Source organism: Rattus rattus, chromosome 13 (assembly GCF_011064425.1).
Source record: "Rattus rattus isolate New Zealand chromosome 13, Rrattus_CSIRO_v1, whole genome shotgun sequence".
NCBI classification, from domain to species: Eukaryota; Metazoa; Chordata; class Mammalia; order Rodentia; family Muridae; genus Rattus; species Rattus rattus.
In genome coordinates, this window is record NC_046166.1 from 60,406,915 (window position 1) to 60,434,422 (window position 27,508).

At 40.0% G+C, this 27,508-nt stretch overlaps 1 protein-coding gene across 2 annotated transcripts in view; it reads left to right on the forward strand.

The window, feature by feature from the left end:
* Hook3 (hook microtubule tethering protein 3) overlaps nucleotides 1-27,508 on the forward strand; it is an 87,580-nt gene that overhangs the window by 24,238 nt on the left and 35,834 nt on the right. For both annotated transcript variants that reach the window (XM_032919230.1, XM_032919229.1), the window contains exons 4-11: nucleotides 1,517-1,567; nucleotides 8,291-8,423; nucleotides 14,111-14,178; nucleotides 21,345-21,407; nucleotides 22,621-22,704; nucleotides 23,756-23,919; nucleotides 25,176-25,316; nucleotides 26,433-26,634. In XM_032919230.1, coding sequence (XP_032775121.1) covers nucleotides 1,517-1,567; nucleotides 8,291-8,423; nucleotides 14,111-14,178; nucleotides 21,345-21,407; nucleotides 22,621-22,704; nucleotides 23,756-23,919; nucleotides 25,176-25,316; nucleotides 26,433-26,634 — 906 coding nt within the window. The remainder of the gene's footprint in view (nucleotides 1-1,516; nucleotides 1,568-8,290; nucleotides 8,424-14,110; nucleotides 14,179-21,344; nucleotides 21,408-22,620; nucleotides 22,705-23,755; nucleotides 23,920-25,175; nucleotides 25,317-26,432; nucleotides 26,635-27,508) is intronic.

Consider the following 27,508-nt stretch of genomic DNA (forward strand, 5'->3'; position numbering starts at 1 on the left):
TTGCAATGGGGGGAAACCACTATTTTACATGAACATAGCAGTTTGAAGGTGGTCCACTTTCAGATGTTAGAAGTATGAAAAATAAACAGCTTAGAAGATCAATAATGGAAATAAATGATGAATTTTTCAAATCAAAAATTTTCTTGAAATACACATTTTAATTTGTTAATTTCATTTGTGATATTGGGTCTTTTTTTCTGTGTAGCCTAGACCTGCCTTGAATTCACAGTTTCCTGCCATCTTCTCTTAGTACTTGGAGAACAGACATAAGCAAGCACACCAAGCTTGTTTTGTTGTTTTTACTAAATAAGCAACTCTTTGGTTTATTTTTCTCTTAAAAATAAATGTTTCAGGGTCTGGAAAGACTGCTCAGCAGTTAGAGCACTTGTTGCTCTTGCAAGGACCTGGTCAGCAATCCACGTGGTGGCTCAAAAACCACCTGTAACTCCACTTCCGACAATATGATATCTTCTGACTTTGGAGAACACCAACACACACATAGGTCACATACGTACATGAAGGCAAAACACTCATACACAGAAAATAAATAAAATAATCTTTAAAAATGTTTTAAACAAAAGGTCCTAACTAAATAATTGAGCTCCTTTCATTTGATGACCTCGGGCTGCAGTGTCTGTTGTTCTCGGGTGTATCCAGCTACAAGTTGAGCATCATCGATCCTAAAACACATCCGAGCCCAAGTATTTCATAAGGCGGAGGTGGTCTGTACTGTCATTGAACAGCTTCAGCCAGATTGAAGGAATGATCAGCGGAATATGGCTCATGTACTCCAATGAAAATCTGGTCAAAAGCAGAAGAGAAACTAAAGAGCTTTTTATTAAATAATGCAGTGAATCTGCCTGTCGTTTCAGCTAGACACAGTGGCCAGTGAACTTAATAGTTAAAGATTTCTAAGGGTATTTTGGCAATAGTTTTTGTTTAATACTCTTAAATTAGAGAAAAGAACACAAATTTAAGTCTTTAAAACTAATATATTTTATTTCCTTTACTTATCAAAAGTCTGACTAATCTGTTATATGTTGTTCATTTTCCCATGGTGTTGCTAAGCAATAGTCTTTTTCTGATGTTGTTACTTTAAATTTCAAATACCCTACTAAGTTTTATTTTTTATACAGTTTAAATATTCATTATGTGAATTTGGCCAGAAGTGTTTCAAATTGTAGAAGAGGTTTTTGGAGGCGATTTAGGGTTGGTTGGTTGGTTGGTTGGTTGGTTGGTTGGTTGGTTGGTTGGATGGTTGGTTTAGAAGAGTTGCATAAACATGACTGACCAGTTGAATATCCATACTCTCAGATCTTAGATCCGAGAGCCTCCCAAGTGCACACGTTTTAAAGTGCCAGCCACTGCTCAGAAGGCTTTGGAGTTAGGCCACTTGAGACTTCAGAGAGGTCGGGATGCCAGCTTGTACTTGCTCTAAGATTCACCTGAGTTTTAATGTTAATCAGTACTGAGATCTGTGCATGCCTTTTACCCACTTTTTTCTCTCTCTAAACAGATTAGCAACTTAAAGAAAATTTTAAAAGGCATCTTGGATTATAATCATGAGGTAAGATTTTTTTCTCCTTCTATTTGGAAATATTATAGAATAGTTTCAATTTACAGTTTCAAGTTTAAGAAAAACATTTCAAAATTAATAACTTATCTTCCCTTATGTTGCTTTGCGGATATGGATTCAGACAACAAGTAATTTCTTAGGTGTTGAGCAGATCAGGAACTTTCCTTTGATACGAGTAATTTGTGAATAATTATTAAAATGTGTTGAATTCCATCCTGTACTTGAAACGGTGGGTTAGTGATTGACTATTGCGATTGGCCCTACTGCTTGTGCTTTATTCATTGGCAAGCCCTGGGCCCCAGTGAACTCACCTCCTCTGCTGAGTCCATGTGAGAACACAGGCATTGAGGGGACATAACTCACACCAGAGCTATTGGTCTCATGACCACAGATGCCCCAAGGACAGAGTACTGCCTAGAAACATGCGCTATTTTCTTTGCATTTTTCCCTGCAAGCTTGCTTACATTTAAACCCACTTTTATATCTGTAGCATCTATCATGTCCATTTAGTAAGTGACGCTGTCACAGTGGTTCTCAGCCTGTGGGTCACAACCCCTTTGGGGGTCACATATCAGACATCCTGGCTATCAGGTGTTTACATTATGATTCATAATAGTAGCAAAGTTACAGTAGCAAACAAAATAATTTTATGGTTGAGTGGTACCACAACATATGAATTAAATGATTAAATGGGTTACAACATTAGGAAGGTTGAGAACTATTGCTCTGTCACATCCAACCTAGAATCCAAGTTTCAAACCTTGGTATCACACTATACTCCTTTCTTTGGTTTTTTTGTACAGGGACTTGCTCTGTAGTACAGGCTGACCAGAAACTCATTTTGTAGTCCAATGTTACTAAAATTCTTTCCAGGGAAAGATATAAGCAACATCTACCCTTTCTATTAAAGTCTCAGTGACAGACAGAGGCATAATTCTACCAAAGTTTATTCTTCAGGAACCAATGAGTTTATTGGGCTTCCTTACAGAGCATAGATAGGGGACTACTAAAGGGATGTGTGTGGTTCTCTCCCCACTGCTAAAAACAAGGCCACACCTGAAAAGCCTTTACCCAGCACGGATGAGGGCTTCCCATAGCCACATAGATAGATCTAGTCTTCCCTGGCCTGTATATATTACCCCCCCACCCCCAGGTCATGTGCAGTTAAGGCAGAGCTGCATACAATAGGTACTAGGGAGCACCTGGGCACTCAGGTGAGACTCTGGTGCTCTCTTACCCTCTGTCGGGGTATAAATCATCAACAGTTCACCTGGATGGTCTTTGTGAGGGAGTTTAGCCAAATGCTCCAAGATGGCTGTTTTTGGCTCAGAGGGCAATCACTCAGTACACTCAAAGACAGTCCTCCTGCCTCCACTTCTCATACCAGTTTCCTAGGCATCAGCTACCATGTCCTGTCCAATGGTGTTTTTTTTTTTTTTTTTTTTTGTTTGGTTGGTTTTTTTTTTTTTTTTTTTTTTTTTTTTTTTTTTTTTTTTTTTGTTTTTTTTTTTTTTTTTTTTTTTTTTTTTTTTTTTTTTGGTTCTTTTTTTCGGAGCTGGGGACCGAACCCAGGGCCTTGCGCTTCCTAGGCAAGCGCTCTACCACTGAGCTAAATCCCCAACCCTGGTTTTCCTATTTATATATTTTTGAGAGAGTTTTGTGTAGAACAGGCTGGCCTCAAACTGAGGGTGACCTTGAACTTCTGATCTTCCTGCTTCCACCTCCTGAGTGCTGGATGTCTTTTAATATCATCAACAAAATCTGCTAGACCTTCCAAATAGAGCTTTCTCCAGTTATGCTGCTACCACCCATTACCAGTTGCTAACTGCTAACATAGTAACTGGTGAGGAATTTTACTTTCACTGTTCTGTACTTCTGTCAAGCCAAGGTGATTATAAGAAGGAAAGCAGATTGCACTGATTTCCTTCTTAGCTCTTCCTTGTTTCTTTGGGTTATTTGTGCAGTCCTGTTAGGTAAATGTTCTCACATTGAGCTATGCCCCTAACCATCAGTTTTTTCTTAGATGAGAGGGGCTTCATTAATTTGCCTTAAAATTTAGCCCAGGCAGGCTTTGAACTTGGTATGCTTGTGCATCAGTCTCTCAAGTAGCTGGGATTATAGGCCTAGACTTCCAGCCCCAGCTTGCATGGTTTATGCTTACATTAAGGAACAATCTGCATTCTTGTTTATACATATTTATTTGGTTGTCTCAGTCCTATTATTAGTCATCAAATGAGGTTGGGGCCAAACCTGACATAGTCGTTGTTCAATCCCACTTAATTTTGTAATTATCTCACATAACTTAAAAATCAGTACTAATTTTCAAGATTACTTAAAATATGTAAAAGAATACTTGGAGTAAGTATTAAACATCTTGAGCAAACGTGCAAAAGACTGTAACTGCTGAGTGGCTTTCTTTTGTTTGTTGTTCAGTCAGAAGTTATTCATAAGGGTACCAAGAAGCAGTATTTACTAGATCTTCTAGAATTACCAGAAGTAGTCACTTTTGTCCTGAGCATTGTATTCACTTATTTTGTAAATTAAAAATTATGTTTTTTCAGTAAAGTATCACTCAAATTGTTTAGTTGAGGCTCATTTTCAAATTCAGTGTTTTTCAAGCTCTAGAAAAGTAACATAACTATATCCTGTATTTTTAAATATTTCCAAAGGGTTCTCCGTTAGCACCTGTTGTACTGAGTCCTACAGCAAAGCTTAAGGCTTCTCAGTCTGAAGTAGAATCAACAGGAATGGTGAAGGAGCTGTGTTCTGTCGTCACCTTTCACACTCCTCTGAGACGCCCTCCATCTCTGTCCATCACACTCTCTCTACTTAGCCTTATATACTCGAGTTTCTCTCTTCTGTTTACTTTTTTTGTATTTAAAATAAGATCTCATACACTGTATAGACCAGGCTGGCCTCAAACTCACAGAGATCCACCTGTCTCTGCCTCCTGAGTGCCGCTCACCATGTCCAGCTTCTCATTTACTTCTGTACTGGTGAGCACATTCTAATAACACCATCTTCAGCCATCTTCAGAAAAGGACATGCAAAGTTTAGGCCTTGACGTTTCTTTGTTCCTTGAGTCAGGTTGGCTGAAGCCGGTGTCTGGAGGCCATTGCAGCAGTGCTCACCAGCTTCCTCTGCTTTTGCTGTTGAGGCTTCTCTTGTGGATTGCGGTTCCATCCGCAGTTTCTTTATTTAGGATTTATTTATCTCTAAAGGGTCATGATAATGTGCTCTGATGCAAGATACATTTTGATCTTGGATTTTGTTTTATTATGTTTGGTACTTAGCAAATTCTTAAAAACTGAATACCTAGTAGTTTTATTTTTAGGAAAAATATTTTCTACCTAATTTTTTCTGTTTGTTCTGTAGACCTTCCACTGAACCTTTAAGCCTCCTGGATTGATCCTTTAATTACCCAATTTTTCTTTTTACTGCTTTTTTTTGCTCTACTCCTTGAGATAACTGCATACCTTTCATGCGTGTCCACTGAAGCTTTCATTCCTATTATATTTCTTATTTCTAGGAGCTCATCTTTATTTTATTCATTTTCCACCCCCTCTGTTCAGTTTTTTTCCAGTAGACATCTCTATTGCAATTTTTAAGAATATAATTTTAAGTATATATTTAATATTAATTTAATTAAATATTTACTGATTGATTTAAATATTTAATAATTTAAAATCTGTGTTTGATAATTTGATTAAATATTAATTTAATTAATTTAATTTAAGAGAAGGTCTTTAAATATGACAGTCCTTTTTGACTCATTCGACATTACTAGGGGTTTCTGGCCACCAAAGCTACTGCAGGTTAGTGACTTCTGTGGTTTTGTGTTGTAAGCTCAAAAATGAATTTCACAAACAACAGAAGGGTAAAATTTTGACAGGAGCTTATTATAGAAAGTAGCTTAAAAGAAAAGAAGCAAGAAAGGGTTGCCACAGACGTCCTCGTTTAGGGGTTAATAAAGCTTTACTGGGTTGAAACGTGGGAGGTGAGCTTGTTGGTTCAGTTGTCCCACCCACAGGTATTCATTTCAGAGAAGCACCTGATCACACATGGTTTCCAGGCAGCTGTGCTCGTTACGTTTAGTGTTTCTGGCCTCTGGTCAGGACAGAACCAAGTACATACTTGACTGAAGGACAAAAAGTACAATTTTTGAGGTCTCTATCATGAACTGTGTAATGGTTTCTTTTTTCCTGATTTAATTACTTCTGGAGATTGATTTACCTATACAAAGAAGGAATAAATTGTACTCTGGGTTGATGGTGTATGTCTATTTATCCAAGAGTAACCTTGAACTTGTGGTTGTCTGGAATTATAGCATATTCTACCGTGCGTGGTTCGATAGAGTGCTGAGGAAAGGATGGAGGGTGCTCTACCCACTGCTCTACATCCCTAGCCCTACCGAACTCTCACCGGCAGGCTACCCAACAGAGCTTTGCACTTGTTTACATGTGACTTCATTTGGACCCACAATCTCCATTAAACCATTCTCTTTCCTGCTAAGAGTATCTGTCTTACTAACAACATTTCCATTAAAGGGCATGCCATTCTCTTTCCTATTAAGAGTATCTTACTAACACATCTCCATTAAAGAATATTCCATTCTTTTCCCTGTTAAGAGTATTTTACTAACATCTTTTTTTTTTTTAACACTCCAGATTTTATTCCCCTCTCAGTCCACACCTCCACCCCAGCAGGGTCTACATCCAAAACCTCCTCCCCACCAGACCTCCCTGGGGCCTCCAGTCTCTTGAGGGTCAGATGCATCTTCTCTGACTAAACCCAGACCCAGGAGTCCTCGGCTGTATATGTGTTGGAGGTCTCATCTGGTGTATGCTGCCTGGTTGGTGATCTAGGGGTCCAGGTTAATTGAGACTGCTGGTCCTCCTTCAGGGTCACCCTCCTCCTTAGCTTCCTCCAGCTTTTCCCTAATTCAACCAGCAGGGTCAGCAGCTTCTGTTCGTTGGTTGGGTGCACATAACTGCCTCTGCCTCTGACTCTTTCAGCTGCTTTTGGGGTCTTTTGGAGAGCGGTCATGGTAGATCCCTTTTTGTGAATGCCCCATAGCTTCAGTAATGGTGTCAGGACTTGGGACCTCCCCTTGAGCTAGAACCCACTTTGGGCCTTGTAGCTGGACCTTCTTTTCCTCGGGCTCTTCTCCATTTCCATCCCTGCATTTCTTTCAGACAGGTCATAGCTTTGGCTGTGGGATACCAATCCCATCCCTCACTTGATGCCCTGTCTTTCTGCTGGAGGTGGGCTCTACAAGTTCTCTCTCCCCACTGTAGGGCATTTCATCTAGGGTCTTCTCCTTTGAGTCCTGAGAGTCTCTCACTTCCCAGTTCTCTGGTACATTTTAGAGGGTCCTCCCAACCTCCTGAGGTCGCCTGTTTCCATTCTTTCTACTGGCTCTCAGGGCCTCAGTCCTTTTCCCCCACCCAATACCAGATCATGTTCCCTTCTCCACCCACCACCATCCTGTTTCCCTCCCCTGTCCCTTGCTCCCTCCCCCCTCGTGGTTGGTTTCTTCTCCCTCCCAGTTGGAACTGAGGCATCTTCACTTGGGCCCTTCAGCTTGTTGACCTTTTTGAGTTCTGGGAACTGTATCTTGGCTATTCTGTACTTTTTTTGGGGGGGGGTAGCTAATATCCACTTATTAGTGAGAACATACCATGCATGTCCTTTTGGGTCTGAGTTACCTCACTCAGTTCCATCCATTTGCCTGCAAAACTCAGGATGTCCTCGTTTTTAATAGCTGAGTAGTATTTCTCTTATCCATTCTTCTGCCATGGGACATCTGGGTTGTTTCCAGCTTCTGGCTATCACAAATAAGGCCGCTATGAACATAGAAGAACACATGCTTCTGTGGCATGGTGGGGCATCTTTTGGGTATATTCCCAAGAGTGATATTTCTGATTTCCAAAGTGGTTGTACCAGTTTGCAATCCTACTAGCAGTGGAGGAGTGTTGTTCTTTCTCCACATCCATGTCTTGTCATCCGAGGTTTTGATCTTAGCCATTCTGACTGGTATAAGGTGGAATCTCAAGGTCGTTTTGATTTACATTTCTCTGATCCCTAAGGACTTTGAACATTTCTTTAGGTGCTTCTCAGCCATTTGAGATTCCTCTATTGTGAACTCTAGGTGTAGTTCTATACCCCATTTTTTGGGTTGTTTGGTTTTTTGGTGGTAAGCTTCTTGAGTTCTTTATGTATTTTGGATATTAGCCCTCTATCAGATGTGGGGTTAGTGAAGATTTTTTCCCCATCTGTAGGATGTCGATTTGTCTTATTGATTATGTCCTTTGCCTTTAGAGACAAAGTGAAGGTAGCAAGGGAGAAGATTATGTTGCTAGTGTGAATTCCTCTTTGATCCCAGCTGTTTGGATGTCCTTTAGTTTAGACTGTTCTGGTTGTAATTCATCAGAGACCAAGCATCCAAGCTTTCTTAGAACAGCAAGCAGAAGGATCGATAGTACACAGATTTTTGTTCAGTGTACATACCACATACCAGATTAGGGACTAAGTGGCCATGATACATGATAGTTGTAACTTAGATGTGTGAGAGATTAGAAATTGGGAGTGAGGTTGATAGAACATCTCTGGCCTTGACACTGAGTCCTTGGTTATAGCTAATTGATCTCTATTAAATATTTTATTTAGCTCTATAAACATGACTGTGATTATAATCTGCTTGTCTCCATTCAGATTTTAGGGCAGCAGATTAATGATTTTACCCTTCCTGATGTGAACCTTATTGGGGAGCATTCGGATGCAGCAGAGCTCGGGAGGATGCTCCAGCTCATTCTAGGCTGTGCTGTGAACTGTGAACAGAAGCAAGGTAACTAATGAATGTGATGTTGTTGTGTATTTCATACATAAAGCCCCAGAATAAATACATCTTTCCATGGCTACCCATCTTCCCCATCATCTACAGTTTTGCTGGTAATTTACCTTCAGATTTAAATGAGTTCTAAAAGGTAGTCTAATTTTGATTATGGTCAAATTCCTTCCCTTTCTGTAAGACTGTATAACTGAGCAGTTTTTATATTGTGTTATGTTCGTGTTTTACATGCTGTGGAACCTGGTGCCATGGTCATAGTAAGCATGCACTGTTCTATTGAACTGTGCTGTACCCCACCCTAAGGATACTCTTTCTAATGCATGTTAACTATCTTGACAGTGCTGATCCTTATGGTTATTATTAAAATACTTATTAATGTAGTTTGTACGATGATAGCTTAGAAAATATTTCTGTGCTTTAGAATAAGAGCACAGGCTGCAGTGCCCAGTCAGCCAATGTTCAGATCCAGTTGCACTCTTACAAACGATGGACAGTTGCTGGGTGAATCTTATCTTTGTGTGCAGTTTCTCTGTAAATGTAGGTTTAGTAGATTTAGTACCTGCTTCACAAGATCATTAGGGATCTAAGTGATACAACAAGTAAGACAGCACACGATCTTACACAAAATAGTGTTTCCAACGATTTTAATTTCAAGAAAATGTGATTTTTTAACTATATGAATATTAGTGTTTTAAACAATAATTCTATTTCATTTATCTATTGCGTGTTCTTAGAGCCACAAATTGGTTTTTGGTTTTTGGTTTTTGATTTTTGATTTTTTTTTTAGGGCAGGGTCTCACTATGAGCCCTGGCTGACCTGGAACTTGCTATGTAGGCCATGTTAGCCTGAAGCTCACAGAAATCTGCCTGCCTTTGCATCCTGAGTATTGGGATATAGGCATGTGCCATACTTACCATACTTACCATATCCACAATTTATTTTATCAAAAAATTTTCATACAATATATTTTTGATCATGATTTCTTCTCTCCCAACTCCTCTCATCTCATCTCTCCACTCACCCAACTCCTCCTTTCTTTCTTTCCATAAAAGCAAAAAAAAAAAAAAGAATAAAAAAATAAAAACAAGAAACACACAACTGAAATTCATAGATATAAGATGAACAGCCATAACATACAGGAAAAAAAACAAGTAAGACGAAAAAATTTGTCCCAAAAAGCAATGAGGCAAGAGGTCTACACCAATATCATTGAGTTCATTTTATATTAGCTCTCTAGTGTTGGGCATGGGGCCTGCCTTTTGGTATGCTTTAATATACCCAGTGAGACCATTGGAGAAAACAAATTTTTCCACTTTAAAGTGTCACTTCTTAGGTGGCATTTATGGGGTGAGTCATACTTATTCTATCAACTATACTTATTCATATCAACTATAAATTGGTAAAACTTCTAATTAGACTTAGATAAATTAGTAAGTGTGCAGATATTAGAAAAAGTACAGTGTTTTTATGACTCCAAGGTCACATATTTGTGGCATTGTTGAAGTTACTTGAAGACCAGCTTTGATATGGAGGTAATATTTTTTTTTATTTTTAGGTTTTTTAAAACTCTTTTGTAAAATATGACTTATTTATATGGGGACCACCTCTTCAAAATATATTCAGACTTACTGTACATAAAGTAGATAAATTATTTTTGCTTTGAGGGGGTGCTTCCATATATTTATGTGTGCACATGCACATGGGTGTGTGCCTCTCAGCATATGCACACAGAGCCAGAAAAGGAACATTGGCTGTCATCCTCCCCATCCTCCACTTCATTCTTTGTGGCCTGTAAACTTGGCTCCCTGTCTGGGCTATGGGTGACCAGTGAGCTCCTGAAATCTGCTTGCCTTTGCCCCCAGTTCTGGGGTTACACGAGGTACAGCCATCCCCATCTTTCATTTGGGTGATAGATACTTATTAATCTGATACATTATGGATGAGAGCCACAGAACCAGACAAAACAGACACAAAGCTTGCTTTCATAGGACTTGAATGGAGGAGGAAAAGCCGCATTACCCCGTAGCACAAGTAATTACAGAGTTACGGTGAGTGCTCCAAAGGTGGGATGGAGTGGGAGAGTCTAGACGTGGTGTAGGGAAGTTATTCAAGTAAAGCCGGGAAGGACAGTGAGTTAAGACTTACTCAGAGTAAGAAAGACTCAAGTTATATCCCCTCAAAACTGTACTTATAGTCTGGTAAAGAGAGAATTGAGAGAAGTATTGCAAGAGAATAGGAAATGAAAGTCTATTCAAAATTATAAATAGTATTTTGCAATTAATTTAAATTGAAGTTCAGTTTTTATCTTTTATATTTTTATTTTTATTTTTTAGTTCAAAGGTCCCCAACCCCTATTCACACTATTTTCTTCCACATCTCGTAATGTAAAACAAGTTTACATTTATTTGGTTTTGTACTTTTTTCATATTCTAATACTGAATAAGTTTAATAACAGCATAGACTTTTGGGACTTTTCCCTCAGCTCACTAGCTGACTCCTACTCTTTAGATTGCTTTACTTTTCTTAAACTGTCTATATTTCTTTTAAAAAGAATTTTTTTTTAGATTTGTTTATTTTCTTTTGTTTATTTTATGAGTACACTGCAGCTGTCTTCATACACACCAGAAGAGGGCATCAGATCTCATTACAGATGGTTGTGAGCAACCATGTGGTTGCTGGGATTTGAACTCAGGACCTCTGGAAGAGCAGTCAGTGCTCTTAACCACTGAGCCATCTCTCCAGCCCAAAAAAAAATTTTTTTCTGATGATGGCACATTGATCACCCCAAAGCCATCATTGGTTCATGGTACGCTAGCTGTGCTGTGTCCAGAAAAGAGCACATCACAGCGCCCCTTCCCACCGTCTAGTGCTTACATTCTTTCTTACCCCCTCTTCCACAGGGTTCCTGGAGCCTTGGAGGGGTCATGCCAGCCTCATTTTAGGACTGAGCACTCACTCATCAGTCACCAGTTATGAGTCTCTGTGTTAATCATTGCCCACTGAAAACAGAAACTGTTGTGACCAAGAATGAGAACAGCACTAATCTATATGTATAAGGATGAAGATCTAGAAGACTACATAACAAAACAACAGTAGTAAATCCCTCCATCCAAGGACTAGATGACCTCCCTTTTGACCAGATTTATAATACCAAGTATGATTTCTTCCTGTGGAGCAGGTCTAAAATCCAGGTAGAAAGTGATTGATTACTCCAGTAACACTCTGGCCACTACTGCACCGTGGTCACATCTTGTCTAGCAAGCTGATACTTTTAGCAGAGTTCACAGCTGGGTAAACAGTTGGTGACTAATATCCCATAGTGCACTGTACAGCACATTCCAGCATTATAAATGCTAGCTGGTAAAGAAGGAGGAAGCTTCCAGTTGAACAGGCTTTTTAATCTCTCATTTACCCACATTTGGGGTATCATCTGGTTTCAGGAATACAGTAGAGTTAAGAGTCATGTGATCAAGTTTCTAAATTGTTAATCATTAACTGTCGCTGTGAATGTGCACTGTGGGTCGATAGATTAGGAGGCAATGAAGTGCTTCAGTACTTCCTACCTACATACCTGTGGATGAGATTTGCTCTGCCTTTGTCTTTATCCCCAAAGTGTCTTCACTGTAAAGACTAAGTGAAACTGTGTTTTACATTTGCTCTCTGTTCAGCCATTCTTCTAAGTTAGAAGAAGTTAAAAGCAATTGGTGAGAGCCTAATTGTGCATTCATTTGTCTTTGCTGACCTCTAATTAGGGCAAATAAAGTAGGGGTAAGATTTAAAAGGCAGAGATTAGTAGTAGAAGGCACACTGACAATAACATTGCTTACCCTTGTGTTCTAGGTTTGCTAGCAGAAGTGAGGGAAGGCTGTAGGATTTTTGGCAGGGGCAGGGAGCGGGAGCCACAACACATGCCGCAAAGTGCATGTGGAGATCTCAGTGGACAACTTGGGAAGTCAGTGGATCCTGGGATCAAAGTCCAGTCATCGGGCTTGTTGGGAAGCACCTTTACTCACTGGCCATTTCGCCAGCCTATCAGGCAATACCATGGTGTCTGCCTTCAGTCTCCTATTCTATTAAGCAGTAACAGAACAAAAAATACCTGTTATAGATTAGAAGGCTGAGACTTATAGATAGTATGGGATTTACCTTCCTTGTGATGAATGGGCTAGATATAGAAAAAAAATTATTTCTTCACCCTTTAAGCTTTGTATTTTTCATATTAAACTATACTAAACATTTTGAACAGATAAAATTGAGGGCAAACTCCCTTAACGTAGTGTGGTTCATTCTCCAGCATTGCTTCATGGGTGTGTACCAAATAATCCCACATAATTGAATTTTTAACTTTATGGTTTGAAAGTAGTGCACGTTAATTTACCTGTCATCACCATTTTCTCCTTTAGTACTTTACGGTGTTCGCGGGGAAGGGCCTTGACGTGGCAACACCGCTTCTTAACTAACGCTTCCCCTCTCGTACCTACTAATGTCCTGACCTCTTTTGCTGTTACCTCCTTCATTTCTAGTAGTTGCCATAAGCATCCCTCCCCATAGCAACGCCACTGCTTCTTCTCTTCCATGCTCATTCATACGCTTTAATTTTGAGGACTTGTCAATCATCCTAGATGTGCTGGCTCTTGTTTTTGATGTCATAATATCACAATGGTGGCGTTAAAATATTTAAAACAACACACACACACACACACACACACACACACACACACACACACACACACACACACCCATGTTATCTGCTGGGCAGAAGAATCCAGTAGATGAATCTAATGACAATGCATATACATTCATAAGTACAACTCTACAGGTACCTGCCATTAAGCCACTTCTGTCATCAATTGTTGTGTCTGGAAAAGATGAAAACTATTAGCAGGGCCTTGTCAGAGGAAACAGACACTGCTTCCAATCTGACTTTACTCTTGGCTGAGACCCTCCTGGCTTGGGAGTGGTGAGCATGAAGCTGGTGGGCTTTCTGCTTCCCATGTAGCGATGTAGGACAGTATTTTAAAGCCCGGGACTATATAGTTATTCGATTACAGGTTCAGTGTGTATCTTAAATTCATTTTAGTTATTTATGTTCTATATAGTAAACAAAATTAAGGTAAGAATTTATACAACTTAGTGCTTTGATCATGTAAGGATAAAACCAGAATATTTTTACCCTGTAACCAAGAAGCGTCTAAAGGATAGCTTTAGAGTACTGAAAAGTGATGAGGTTCTTTTTGCCGTTATTTTTGGGTCTCACTATTTCGCTGATTCAGTCTGGTATGTACGCGTGCTGAAGCTGTGTTCCCCGACCTTCACCTATACCTCATTGTTACAGCAGACGGTGAACAGAGCCAAGTGTGGTAGTAACTCAGAGGACACTCTGAAGGGTTAAGACAGGAAGGTCACAAGTTCAAGGCTGATTTAGGATTCAAAGTACATTGGGGGGAGCTAACAAGATCCAGATTCAAGCAAATGAATAAATGTCAGACAAGACTTTGGAACAAAGTTAAAATTTGGTTTTCAGTCTTTGCCTACCTATGGCACATATTTGGGGCAGAGAAGCCATGAGAAGGGGATTCTCAAAACGGAAAACTGATTGTGATAATTTATAAAGCATTAGCCTTCAGCTTCTTGGCAATCTTTTAACTTGAACAGTGACATCCCAGGTTATTCTTGTTTTCAGAGTACATTCAAGCCATTATGATGATGGAGGAGTCTGTTCAGCATGTCGTCATGACAGCCATCCAAGAGGTATGTTGATTGGAGCTTTGCACTTTATAGCTTGTAACTAATGGAGAAAACTAGTTCACACAAGAGAACTAGCAACCTTAAAAATAATTTTATTTTTTTTATTGTGTATACACTATATCCTAGTTAAGTTTTTAAGTTCATTGTGTCTGTTGTGTGCATATTGAATTTATTTATTTAGCAAATTCTTAGTTCAAGCCCAAAGTACAGCAGCAACTAGGGATACAGTTGTGAAAAGATGTTAGAGTTCTCTGATAAAGTGTGTGTCTCCTTCTCAGAGTCTCAGAGAGGAAAGGATTAAACAAGAATTCACAGTTGTAAAACTCACATCAAAGGGGAAATGCAGGACCATATGAAGTAACAGCGTTCATGGGGACATTAAATAAGTCCACCTAGAAGACTGAGATGGAGGTGAGGAAAGGGAGATAGAGAGGTGTAAAAATGCTGTAAGAGACCAAGGGAGAAGGAACATAAGACCTGTTTGTTGGGGTGCTGCAGGTCTGTGATCACAGCACTCAGGAAGTAGAGATAAAAGGCTCAGGAGTTCAAGGCCAGCCTAAGTGAGACTGCAGAGAGGTAAGGAAGTCTGGGGAAGGACACAGCCCTGCATGGCATTTTGTAGCAGCAGCAGTCTGCTGCAGTTTCCATCCAGCTACACCAGGGTGACCTGAACAGGTTCTCAACCTTCCTAATGTGCTAATCTGTGTGTTCAGTAGCTTAGGCATGTTCAGTGTGTTTTCGGCTTAATGAAACTGGAGGTTGGTTATATGACCCCACTGTAAGTCAAGAGAACATCAGGATCCCGAAATGGAATTCTGGAATTCCCTGGTAAATAAACGTAGTATCTTACTGTGCTTGTTTGTTTTGTATTTCCATAGTGAATGGTAATAGCATCTTTTTATGCCTTTGTTGGATATTTCTGTTATATTTTTTAGAATAGCATCACTTGAAGTTTAGTGACTTGGGGGTTGAGGGTGGGGTGTGTGCGTGTGTGTGTGTGTGTGTGTGTGTGTGTGTGTGATATCAGAGATTAAACACAGATTCTAGAATATGCTCTACCATATCCCTTGGAGCTATATCCCAGCCCAAAGAAATATCTATTCAGGAGTAAGCAAAGATGATAGCAGCCTCCCAGGAGTAGAGCTCTGAGGAATCTGAAAGATCCTTGGAGGTGCCAAAGGATGAAGTGGCAGAAAAGGAGTCTACAGAGCCTCCAGTAGCTCCAGAGTAACTAAGAAAATAAAGCAAGTCTTATGGGAAGATGCTTTTCAAAAGTGGACACATGAACTTGGAAAGAGAAATGGCAAAACATCGTTATGAAGAATCTATACCTTTCCCTACCACTGCTCAGCCCACAGGCTGCAAGCACAAAGGTTATGCCCAATGAGCTGTGGGGCTGCTGTCCCCACGAGAGGGAGATGTGTGGTGTCTTGGAGCTCCTATAGAAACAGGTCAGTGCTGAGTAGAACCAGCCCTAGACCTGCAGGCTGGATCATCCAGCCTATGATGCTTCCCCTGCTGGGACAAAGTGTGAGCAAAGTGTGGAGTGTAGCCCACAGGCTACAAGTATGAAGGTCTAGTCCAGCAAGTTGTTGAATGGCAGACAGGGAGGGCAGGAGGTGTGTGGCTGCCAGGATTTCACAGAACCTGCCTAGGACACCCTGCCTAGCTGCAACATCATCCTGACTGGGCAATGGCAGGCTATCCAAGACAAGTCTCAGCAATGGTCCACTACTTATGGTACTTCAGAAACCTTGAACCAGACTCATAGCTTGTTACAGTGAATATTAGTATGTAAAGCCGTTTGGACAAAAATATATACTATGTGACACACTGCAGTTTCCGTGCCACTACAGTGAACTAGGAGTGAATAAGCGATGGAAAGGTGGGAAAGATGGAGGAGCAGAGCAGTGAGGGTTCAGGAAGAGAGGGAGAACTAAGGATGCAGCTGTGGTAAGAGCAGATGTGAAAGAGGGCTGAGGTGGCCAGGGATATGTCCTTGCTGAGTAGGTCAGCAAGCTTGGGTACAGCAGCCTGGAGCTCATGCACATTCAGCCCCCAGACTGCTCAGCCACATGATCACCCCAGTTCTGAGCAATGACAGGATGTCCACGATGAAGAACAGTCCACTTTCTGATTGGTCCTCTTCAAGACCTCTGTGGTCTGTGCTGCCCATGGAGGCCACTTTGGTATCCGTGGTCTGCTGCCCCAGGCCGGAGGCTCCTGTGAATGTCTATGGTCCTACAGGAGGAGCTGAGGGCTGTGTTGGTGTCCATAACCCAAGTTACTTTTCAAAGATCATGTGGATGTCCTTGGGCCATGCTGCCACCAAGGGCTGTGGCTGGATCTGTGGTCCTACTACTGCAGAAAGGAGTTCTCTGCCATACGTCTCTCACAAAGTGAAGATAGCAAAGACCGGAGACCAACTAAGTGTTGTGAAACTAGCTATGCTTCCATTCACTACTGTGTCTGCTTCAGGAAAACATCCTTTGAGATAACTGACTTTCCAAAGAAACCAGATGTTCCCACTTGAGCTAGTCAGTTGAACAGGACTTTGGGGAAGCTTGAAATAAACTAAATGAAGAGGAAGGTAGTGAGAGAGGCTTTGGATGGGAAGAATTTCCTGTGTGTAGCAGTAGAGAAGGAAAAAGGTGCTACAGGGTTTGTAGAGTTACAAAAATTCTTCGCTGGGACTGGGATTTTATGTAGTGCAGAGAGTTAATCAGGTTTGGGAAATAGAAAGGACTGAAAGGGGGCTGGAGAGCTCAGCAGTTAAGAGCACTTGCTGCTCTTCCACAGGACCCAGATTTCATTCCAAGCACCCACATAGTGGATCAAAACTGTCAATAACTATAGTCCCGTGGAGATCCAACAGCCTTCTTCCAGCCTCTCTGTAAGCACCAGAAATGCATGGGGTGCATGGACAGACATGTAGACAAACACTCATATACATCAAATAATAACTAGTAGGGGAAGTCGAAAGAATCTAAAGAGGATAAAGAGGTTGTGATAGGAAACATTCTTTATATATTCAAGCAGCTTTGAAGTTTGGTTGAGATTAAAAACATTTATAGTAACACTGTTTGTTGGGTTTGGTTTTATTACGGGGTTTTGGGATATTGGTTTGTTGTTTTGTTTCCCCCTTACAGCACTTAACTAGTTAGGATATTCAGGCAGAAAATAGGTAGTTGGATTGATCTTTCATTGGGTTGATCTTGAATTGGGATTTTGCTACTTAGAAATACTGAGGTCATTAGAACATTGAAAATCACTTAGAAGCAATAAGTTATGAAATTTAGGTTTAATAGAGAAGGTGGTTGGTTAAACAAATAATAGGACTAAGGATCGCTCAGGTTGTGGATCTTAAAAACCTGCATTCTGTCCCTACCACATAAACCAGGCTGGGTGGTATATACATGTCTGAAGTCAGGAAGAAGACACAAGAAGATTAGAAGGTAACATGGGAAAGCTTGAAGACATCATTTAAGCAAAATAAGCTAAAAAGAAATACCACATTTTCTCTCCTATGTAGACACTAAAAAATCAGGAGTCTAAGGTCACCCTTGGCTGCCAAGTGAATCTAAGGCAAGTCTGTGCTACATGAAACCCTCTTAACCAAAACCAAACAGAAACAGAACATGAAAGAAAGGTTGCAGCATTCTGGAAGGTAGTCAAGGGAGGGAAGGGAGGAGGGCAAGCTAGAAGAAAGTAAGTATAAGTGCACTATTTATGGAAATAATACAGTGAAGCCCATCTGTACAATCCATGTGACAGTGGTTATAATGTGTTGTCTTAGTATGAAGAATGGATGTTAATCAGCTTGATTTAGCTATCCCACAATATGTATACCAAAACATGCTATATACCATAAATAATATCGTCTTTTTTAAATAAATAATTCTTTTTAAAGTAGTTAAAATTATCTTCAGGTCTTTAGGGATTTCAAGGTTAGTCTTGTCCATAAGAAACCATGTCTTACAAAGAGGGTAGGGGAAAACACATACACACAAACAAGAACTATAGAATCCTAATGTAAGGAGAGAACGATCCAAAAGAAGATGATAGTAACAGAAGAAAGCCAATTAAACTGTTAACTATGAAATGTACGAATAATGACCAAGAGACCTGGCAGTAAAAGGTAAAGTATGGTAACACCTGTCTGGGAATTGGAGGGGCTGAGGAGCAGCTCTGCACGGAGCTGGATAAGAGCCCTGCAGTGAGAGAGGGGTGCAGTTAGAATATGATGTTTGGCTTTTCCTAAGCATAAGCCAGTGTGTTGTGATAAAGGATGAAAATAGGAAAAAAGACCAACTGGTCACTTGTCCCTTCCTTTGAATTAGATGCCAAGCATCCTGAAGGCGCTGCTTGGCAAAGTTCCGGTACTTGGACAGTGGACTGGCCCTCTACTGCCCTTCATGGATACTCGCTGTACACCTTTCGCTATACCCATGCCTCTCCAAAGCTAGACCTGGGTAATAAAGCTAGTGAAAACAAGCATGAAACCAGTGAAAGTCCCTGGGAAAAACTTATGCAGAAAACTGAGTCTCTAAGAACTTATATTGAAATAAATATTCATATCACTAATGCATATTGCTAGTAAGCATGTGATAGAGGATTTGAGAAGAGTTATTACAGAAGGAAAATTTAGGGAAATTTTAGAAACTGACAAGCTATAATTGAATTGCTAGTCTTTAATGGTCAACCTTAGAAACAAGGAACTTGTATGAATAGGAAGAGATTTTGATCATGCAAGTTTATGACAAGGCTTGGTGCCTTCCTGAAGGCAAGAATAAGCAGATTTGGGAACCCTGATGTTCTCCTGTTCTTTACAGAGTTGTAATAAAGATAGGGATCATATTGAAACAGTGGTTCAAGACAGAGACACAGGAGGCATCCTGGCACAGTAAACTGCCTGCTTCCTGAACAGACTTGTCCGACCAGAACTTTACTGATCATCTGCCCTGGCTTAAGCATAGGGGCTAAGCAGTATTTTAAGAATCAAAGAAAAAGGATGGTGGTCTTATGCCAAATATAAAAGAAATATAGAGGAAGGAAAGGAAGAATTAAATAAGGGTTAAAGTTTGAATTTCTGTAGAAAGTCAACTTTGATGTACTAGGTAGTAGGAACTAACTTTTATTTATTAATCTTATGCTAAACTTCAACAGAATCAAACTCAAATAGAGTCGTCCTGTCTAGCATTTCTGTGACCACAAGACTTTACAACACCAATCTTAAAGAAGATATTGAGTTTAAAGAAAATTGATTTTATCAAAATGTTAATTTTTAGTTCTTATAAAATTCCTGCTTGCTGGATTTGTTCCTCTTTCAATATTCGTAAGTAATTAAGGAAGACTTTAGAAGAAAATGTATTTTGAAAAACTGTGTAATCAATGCATAAAATTTCTGAGGAAATGACTTTATGTATAGATAAAGCTTGAAAGAGACAGAAGTTGTCAAGAGTAGGAAAAGCCATACAGAGATGTGCTTCCTCTCTGTCCCATCTCTCCTGAGGTGAACAGCATCGCATGTCTGATTCTTCCTTCCCTTCACAGCTCTTGCATCCACCATTCTCCAGACCCTGCCTCTCAGCCGAGGCTGGTCCCCTGCACTCTTGCTAATTGTATCATATATTATTGTATTTCCCCATTTTACTTGGACTCCTCCTGGGCCGTGGCTAGTGTACATCGCTAATTCCCACATATCTCAAAATTTTCAAACTATTGTTTTTGGTGATTAAATAGCTTTTATATTATTTGGAATTTTCTTCTACATGGGTACAACTTTTTATTACTCAAAAAGTGTCTCGTAAATTTTAATATTCTCAATAGAGTGGTAGCTGAAGATCATTCTTCAAAAGACCTCTCAGTGTAGCATCTTCAGATTTCTAATTGTCCTTCCCTCTGTCCTCCACACAGAATGTAACGACTGGGACAGCTCTTATGAGTCAGTCGAGTCTGCTCCGCACTGCTTTTTTTTTTTTTTTTTTCCTTCTTCTTCTTCTTTTTCTTTTTTCTTTTTTTTTGGAGTTGGGGACCGAACCCAGGGCCTTGCGCTTGCTAGGCAAGCGCTCTACCACTGAGCTAAATCCCCAACCCCTTCCGCACTGCTTTTATGACGAGAATTCTGTGCCCTTGTTTCCCAACCTCTCTCTCACTCTTTGAGACTAAGATACATGGGGAGGGTACATGCACTGTCATTAATTTGGGGTAACAGTGATGTGCATGCTTGTTTCTTTTTAAAAGTTTAACACACAAAGTAATGGGTTTCATGATGTCATTTTCATAAAAGGACCTTTATTTTCCAGTTTGCTGCTGCTGCTGGGATTCCATTTGTGGCCCTGTGTCCTGCACAGGCCCAGCAAGCACTGGGTCACTGAGGCATCTAGCCTCGCATCTCAGTCTTTTTTTTTTTTTTAAAGATTTATTTATTTATTATATATGACTACAGTGTAGCTGTCTTCAGACACCCCAGAAGAGGGCATCAGATCTTAATACAGATGGTTGTAAACCACCATGTGGTTGCTGGGAATTGAACTCAGGACCTCTGGAAGAGCAGTCAGTGCTCTTAACCACTGAGCCATCTCTCCAGCCCACATCTCAATCTTAGTATTTGATGGTTTTGTACATGCAAACAGTTTGATCCTTTTGACAGCCCCCTCCACCCATTGTTCTTTCTTATTCTCCTCCCACTGAACTCTCTCCCAACAATTCCTGGTCCTATTTTCAAACGTTGTTTGAGTTTTGTTGCTGTGGCTGTTTTACGATCCACTGAGTTTAATTAGGATGCTTGCCGAGCATGGGCAGCTTAGCAGTGGCACACCATGAAGACAGCGACTTCCGTACATGGTTATCTAAAATGAAAGAAGTCCTTGCTGTTGCTCTTATTACTGAAAAGTCACTGCATTAAATGTCTGGTCACTCTCTTGGCAATGATAAGAGTAAGTCATGCTTGACACAGCTGGGCTCTCAGTGAAAACAAGCACTGAAATTCAGATGTCTGATTACTTGGAATGAAAACCAGTCAGAAAAATTAATTACCGAAAACAATTGCTTGCTTTTGTGTTTTAATTTGTTGTTGTTTTAGTCATTCCTGGAGGCTTATATTTTTTATATTACCTAGAATATATTTTTGCCTCATAGTTATATAATCATTTAAATCTTAATTTCAGCTAATGAGTAAAGAGTCTCCCGTCTCTGCTGGAAATGATGCCTATGTTGATCTCGATCGCCAGGTATATAGTTATAGTCTTTATTCATGCATGATTGACACAGATAAATTTCAGATATCAGTGAGAAAATGCAGTTGAAATTGCTAATGGAATACATTGATTAAAAAATTTTATATTTAGCCTAAATTTAAGAACTTTAGCTCATTTGTTAACTGATATTATACATTATAATTAAGTTTGACCTTTGTATTAAAAGTCATCCTGCATGGACCAGTGAGATGTCTCAGGAGGTAAGGGCACTTAGGCAAGCTTGATAAACTGAGCTTAATGCCCAGGGACCACGTGGCAAAAGGAAAGAGCACAGCACATCAAATTGTCCTCTGACTGACACATGATGCATGCATAATCCGGTGAGCACATGCACACATGTGCATACATGCACACACAGACACACAGAAAGAGACAGAAAGATATGAGTTAATGTGATACTGTATTATTACCTACTTTAAGACAAAATCATTTAGTATCAGTAATTCCTGTCTGCTAGTCATGAATTTCTTCCTGTTCTGTAAGTTGCTGTGTGGACCAGGCTGGCCTCAAACCCACAGAGATAGCCTGACTCTGACTTTAAAGGATTGGGATTACAGGCGTGTGCAACCAACCACACATGACTGGGAACAACTGTATTTGAAAAGGAACTTGGCTATGTATTTTAAGAATTAAACACTGTTACAGTCAGTTTTTAGTTTCCATCATCTACATGGGCAGAAGTCTTTGTACCTTTTGCTTTCTCTTATTTGAGGCTTAGGGTTTTTTAAATGTTATATTAGAAAGTCTTTGGACATAATATAACTTTAATCCAAACTATAATTTGCCTTTCCTTTTGTGGTGTTGTTTCTTTGCTGTTGTAGGTACCTTTATGTTTTTATATATTAAACAAAAGTTTATATATGTGAAATAAAAAGAAAAACTTTATTTTATTCAGTGTTTTTATAATTTGCCAACTTAGAATTTGTTAATGGAATATGAATTTGAGACCAGTCTGGTAAATGTAGGGAATTTGAGGCTAACCAGAGCTACATAATGAGACCCTGTCTTAAGAAAAATCTCTCTCCCTGCCAAAGGCGTGCTTATTTTCAGTCTTTACTAGGAATGTTCTTAATTTCCTCTACATTACCTCCCAAGAAATAAAAATGTTTTAATTCTGTGTTACACCTATGTAATGTCTTCATTTTTGTATGAAATATTTCTTATGCTTATTTTTGTTTCTAACTAGTTGAAGAAAACTACAGAAGAACTAAATGAAGCTTTGTCAGCGAAGGAAGAAATTGCTCAAAGGTGCCATGAATTGGATATGCAGGTAAGAGCTCCTCTGTGTTGTGCATCACCACAAATACCATCAAATGTATTACAGGATTATCACATGCTTCACTTTCACTACAATGTAACCCTAATTACAAAAAAAAAGAGAAAAACAAGCAAATAGTGTTCTGATTTAGAAAGTATACTGTATTTAATTTAACTAAACTCATTATAAATGAATATTAAAAATCCAGAAGCAAAAAAGAGAAGGACTTTCAGTGCCTGAGTCTCATTCGTGCCAGTGAACTTGCTTTCCTACTTTCAGTGGGGGTGGGAGTCTTCTAACGTGTGTGTATTGCCAGGCACTGGCTGGGATCCTTTACCTGTGCCTGCAGCAGCTGGGGAAAAATGCTGACTGTCCGGCTGTTCTGCCACTGCTCACCTTAGTCCTGTGAGACAGGGTCTCTCACAGACTGGAAGCCCACAGTTTTGGCTAAGCAAGCTCCAGGTTCTACCTGTGACGGCCCCTCAACACTGGAGCTAAGCGTGCATGGCTGGCTGGCTTTTTCTGTGGATTCTGCAGATCAGTGTCTTACGAAGTGTTTGAAGTAGTTGTATTCTTACCACAAGTATCTGAGACTTCATGTTCATCTTTGCCAGTATCTTTTTAAAGTTTACCCACTGTCACGAGACTTGCTAATTTTGTGGCTTGAATTTGCATTTTCGTGGTGACTGTTGATTATTGTCTTTCCATGTGCTTACTTACGGTCATTGGTGAAGACTCTTTTCAAATATGAAGTAAATCCACCTGTCATCCCAGCTTCTTGGGAAGCTTATGCAGGAAGATTATTTTTTAAAGTCTTAGATATTGGTTTGCGTGCATAACATTCAAAATAATGTAGATGTTTTCAGTAGAGTCATTGTCAGTATGAGGTGGCATTCAGCAGTCAGAGGCAGGCACATCTGTAGCAGACAAAGGCCGGTCTGGTCTGCATAGTGAGTTCTAGGCCAGCCAGGGCTACATAGTAAGAACCTGTCTCAGTAGACAGATTCATAATGGTAATTCACAAAAGTTCGAGTTGAATAACCAACAGTCCTAATTCCAACAGGTTGCAGCACTGCAAGAGGAGAAGAGTAGTTTATTGGCAGAAAATCAGATATTAATGGAACGACTCAATCAATCTGATTCTATAGAAGATCCCAATAGTCCAGCAGGAAGAAGACATTTGCAACTTCAGACCCAGTTAGAACAGCTGCAAGAAGAAACATTCAGGTAAAAGGCCACTCCTTACAACCTAGTTTTAAAATTCGAAACAGTTGTTTAAAGCTAATAATAGAGGGTGCCAGGATGGCTCAGACAGTAAAGGAGCTTGCCGCTAAGCCTGACTCCCTAAGTTCACTCCCAGAACCTGCACACGCTCACACACACATGTGCTCACACACGCACACACTCACACACATGCACACAGGCAAGGATAGCGTTTTAGGACCCATGGGTAACTACAGACCCAGGTGGCTGTTTAAAAAAAAGTTCCCCAAAGTCTTCTCACAGGTCATGAAATGTCTTCACATCTAGGAAATCCCATCAGAGCTATATACTCTGAAGGCACAAATGTCTCAGCTGGAAAATAAGTGAGTGAAGGGGCAGAGCGGGGGAGCACTCTTTCTGCATCCCCACAGGGGTCCTCAGTTTCCACAGAGGACCTGTGTTTGATTCCCTACACCCACATGTCACCTCAGTCATCTATAATGTCAGGCAAAGCACCCATACTTATAAAATTATATTTTTAATTTTAGATAAAAATAAAAGAAAATGTGAAATTGAGCCCCCATCTTAAATAATTTTTAGTAAAATAGATTACTATAGCAGATAAAGTTGGATTTCAGTTTCAACATTTTTGTCACCTACCAACATGGGTTCCAGAAAAAGTAAAAAACTTAAATGTTAAATTTTAAACCATTAAAAATACTGTCAGAAAATGGAGGATTAAAAGACAGTAATGTCAAATGTTTACTAAAGGCAAAAACTATGAAGTAAAAAATTCCACTGAATTATATAAAATTTACTACTCTTCATTAAGTAATTATATAAGAAAAATTGAAAGTAAGTAGCCTTCTACGTGGAATACTTTGGACCAGAGACAGAAAGGACCTAGTAACTCGAAGGTTGTATACAAAGTAAACAAACCTTTTAATTAGATATGGAAATAGTATTAAACCATGTTTGAGAGACTAGGTAATAGGCACCAAAAATGTTGGCATTCATTTATGTGGATCTAAATACAGCATTTCTTGATATATATTCTTAGTTAAAAATTTGGAAACCATTACTCTTGTCTCCTGTTGTGAGAACTTTGTGCATCAGTTAAACCTGTTTTCATGACATAGGACTTGGGTAGGGTGTAGCCAACAGAAGTGAGATGTGTTCAGGAGTGGATTCACATGCTTTTCTTTCCGTTTTCTTTTATTCTTCATAAAGACAATTGTGGGACACTTAATAGTGCATTTTATCTATTTTGTTTGTCGCAGACTAGAAGCAGCCAAAGACGATTATCGAATACGCTGTGAGGAGTTAGAGAAGGAAATCTCTGAGCTTCGGCAACAGAACGATGAACTAACCACTTTGGCTGATGAGGCCCAGTCTCTAAAGGATGAGATAGATGTTCTCAGGTACAGTTTGACTCACTGCCACTCCCCGCACACAGATGCAGACACAGAGCTCCGTCTCACAGGTCAAAGACTCGCCGTCTCTGAGCTCACATGCACGCTTACACATAAAATGCAAATGAATAACTGAATGGCTTTATAAGCAGTCAATAGATATGGCAAACAAGTATGAAATAAATGTCAGCCTCCTGTGGCAGTCACGAGCCCTCCCGACCCTTGGTCCTTGTCTTAAAGACTGGCTTCATTTCTTCACTGGTAATTTTCTCCCTCCTTTCACATGTTCTCCATGTAGTACCTTACTGCTCACCATTCTGTTTCTTTCACAATCTCATCCTCTTGGGATCCCCCTTTGTTTTAAGAATACTAAACTGTGCAGAGAAACTCACATACTACTGTGATCTCGTGCTATTACAAATGGGGGATGCTTTCTCTTACCCCTGGGCTACTCACTAGTCCATAGCCATGCCTTCCATTTCTCTCAGAGCTGTTAAATGTTTTTATAATTCTTCTCATCTCTCTGCTACCCCCCTCCCCATGGCTTATGTCTTCCTCCTAGAGAACTGTTAACTCTCCACGACTCCTTGTACTCACACCCATCCTTTTTCTTTTTCTTCCATTACCAAGACCTTTACTGACATTCTCAAGCATTCTTGCCTAATAGGCACTGTGCTATGTCTAGTATTTATTTCTCTTGAATTTTACACACACACAGAGAGACAGAGACAGAGAGAGCTCTTTAAAACTTTTTAAAAGATTACAGAAGTTAAAATGTTATTCTCCTCAGTGCCCTAAAACTTGCTAACTGCGACCTCCATTTCTCTGGGTGTAATAATAACAGTAGTTGCAAATCATTTGAACATTCCACACTTTATTTTACTTTCCTGCTAAATGTGATTTTGCTGGTTACCCTCCTGTTCACTTTCCTTACATTTTGGCATTCTTAATGACAAATTTTTCTGTAATTTAGGTTATGATTTCTTTCTTAATCTAAAAAAACTTAGATTCTCTTTAGGTTTTGTGATTTAATGTATGTTAAGTCCTGGTATTGTCTACTATTTTAACATTGTCTGAAAAGCTGTACAGCTGTGGGTGTTTCTGACTGACTTGTCATCATTTTAGACACTCTTCTGATAAAGTATCCAAACTAGAAGGTCAGGTCGAATCTTATAAAAAGAAGCTGGAAGACCTTGGAGATTTGAGACGGCAGGTTAAACTCCTAGAAGAGAAGAATACGATGTACATGCAGAACACTGTCAGCCTGGAGGAGGAACTGAGGAAAGCTAATGCCGCCCGCGGTCAGCTTGAGACGTACAAGAGACAGGTAAGAGAAAGGCAGGACGCTGCCTGGCGCTGCCTGGCCAGGGCTGTGCTGTAGTTCCCAACTTTTAAATTACCAATCCCTTCTAGGCCATCAGTCAAATCAAGTGAACATGCTACCAAGGTTTGTTTCTGTGATTTGCCTTAGTCACTGTGAAGAGACATCAAGACCAAGGCAACTCTCACAAAAGAAAACACTCAACTGGGGGATTGCTTGCATATCAGAGGCTTAGTCCATGGAGCATGGTGACCCACAGGCAGGCTTGAGGCCTGGTTCTGGAGAAGTAGCTGAGAATTCTACAGCCTGACCTGCGGGCAGCAGGGAGAGAGAGTGACAAGGGGCCTGGCTTGAGCTTCTGAAACCTTAGCGCCCACCAGTGACACACTTTCTCCTACAAATCCACGTCTCTCAATCCTGATTTTTCAGAAGTTCTCCTTGATGACTAAGCACTCAAATATCTGTGCCGTAGAGGACATTGTTATCCCCCACCATAAGATTCTTAGCTGTTTTTATATTGATTTCAGTTTTATTGCATTTTATTTATTTGGTTGCAGGGGGCATAGGTGTACCTCAACATGCATGTGGAGGTCATAGGACAACCTGCAGGAATCTGCTCCCCCTGTCACCCGAGACAGTGTCACCATGTATCCCTGGTGTGTCTGGAATTTAGCAGATCTGCTTACTGCTGATTAAAGTGCTTAATCTCTTAAATGCTGGGATTAACAGTCCTAGCGCTTACTTTCTAACAGCCCTACCCAGGCTGCTTGGTTTTTTCTCCTTACTCTCCCTTTGCACAGCCAGGCATTCTAATAAACTCTCGATTCCTGTTCAGCTCAAAGTGCTTGGTTCCCCTTATTGGTACTTCATTACCCACAGC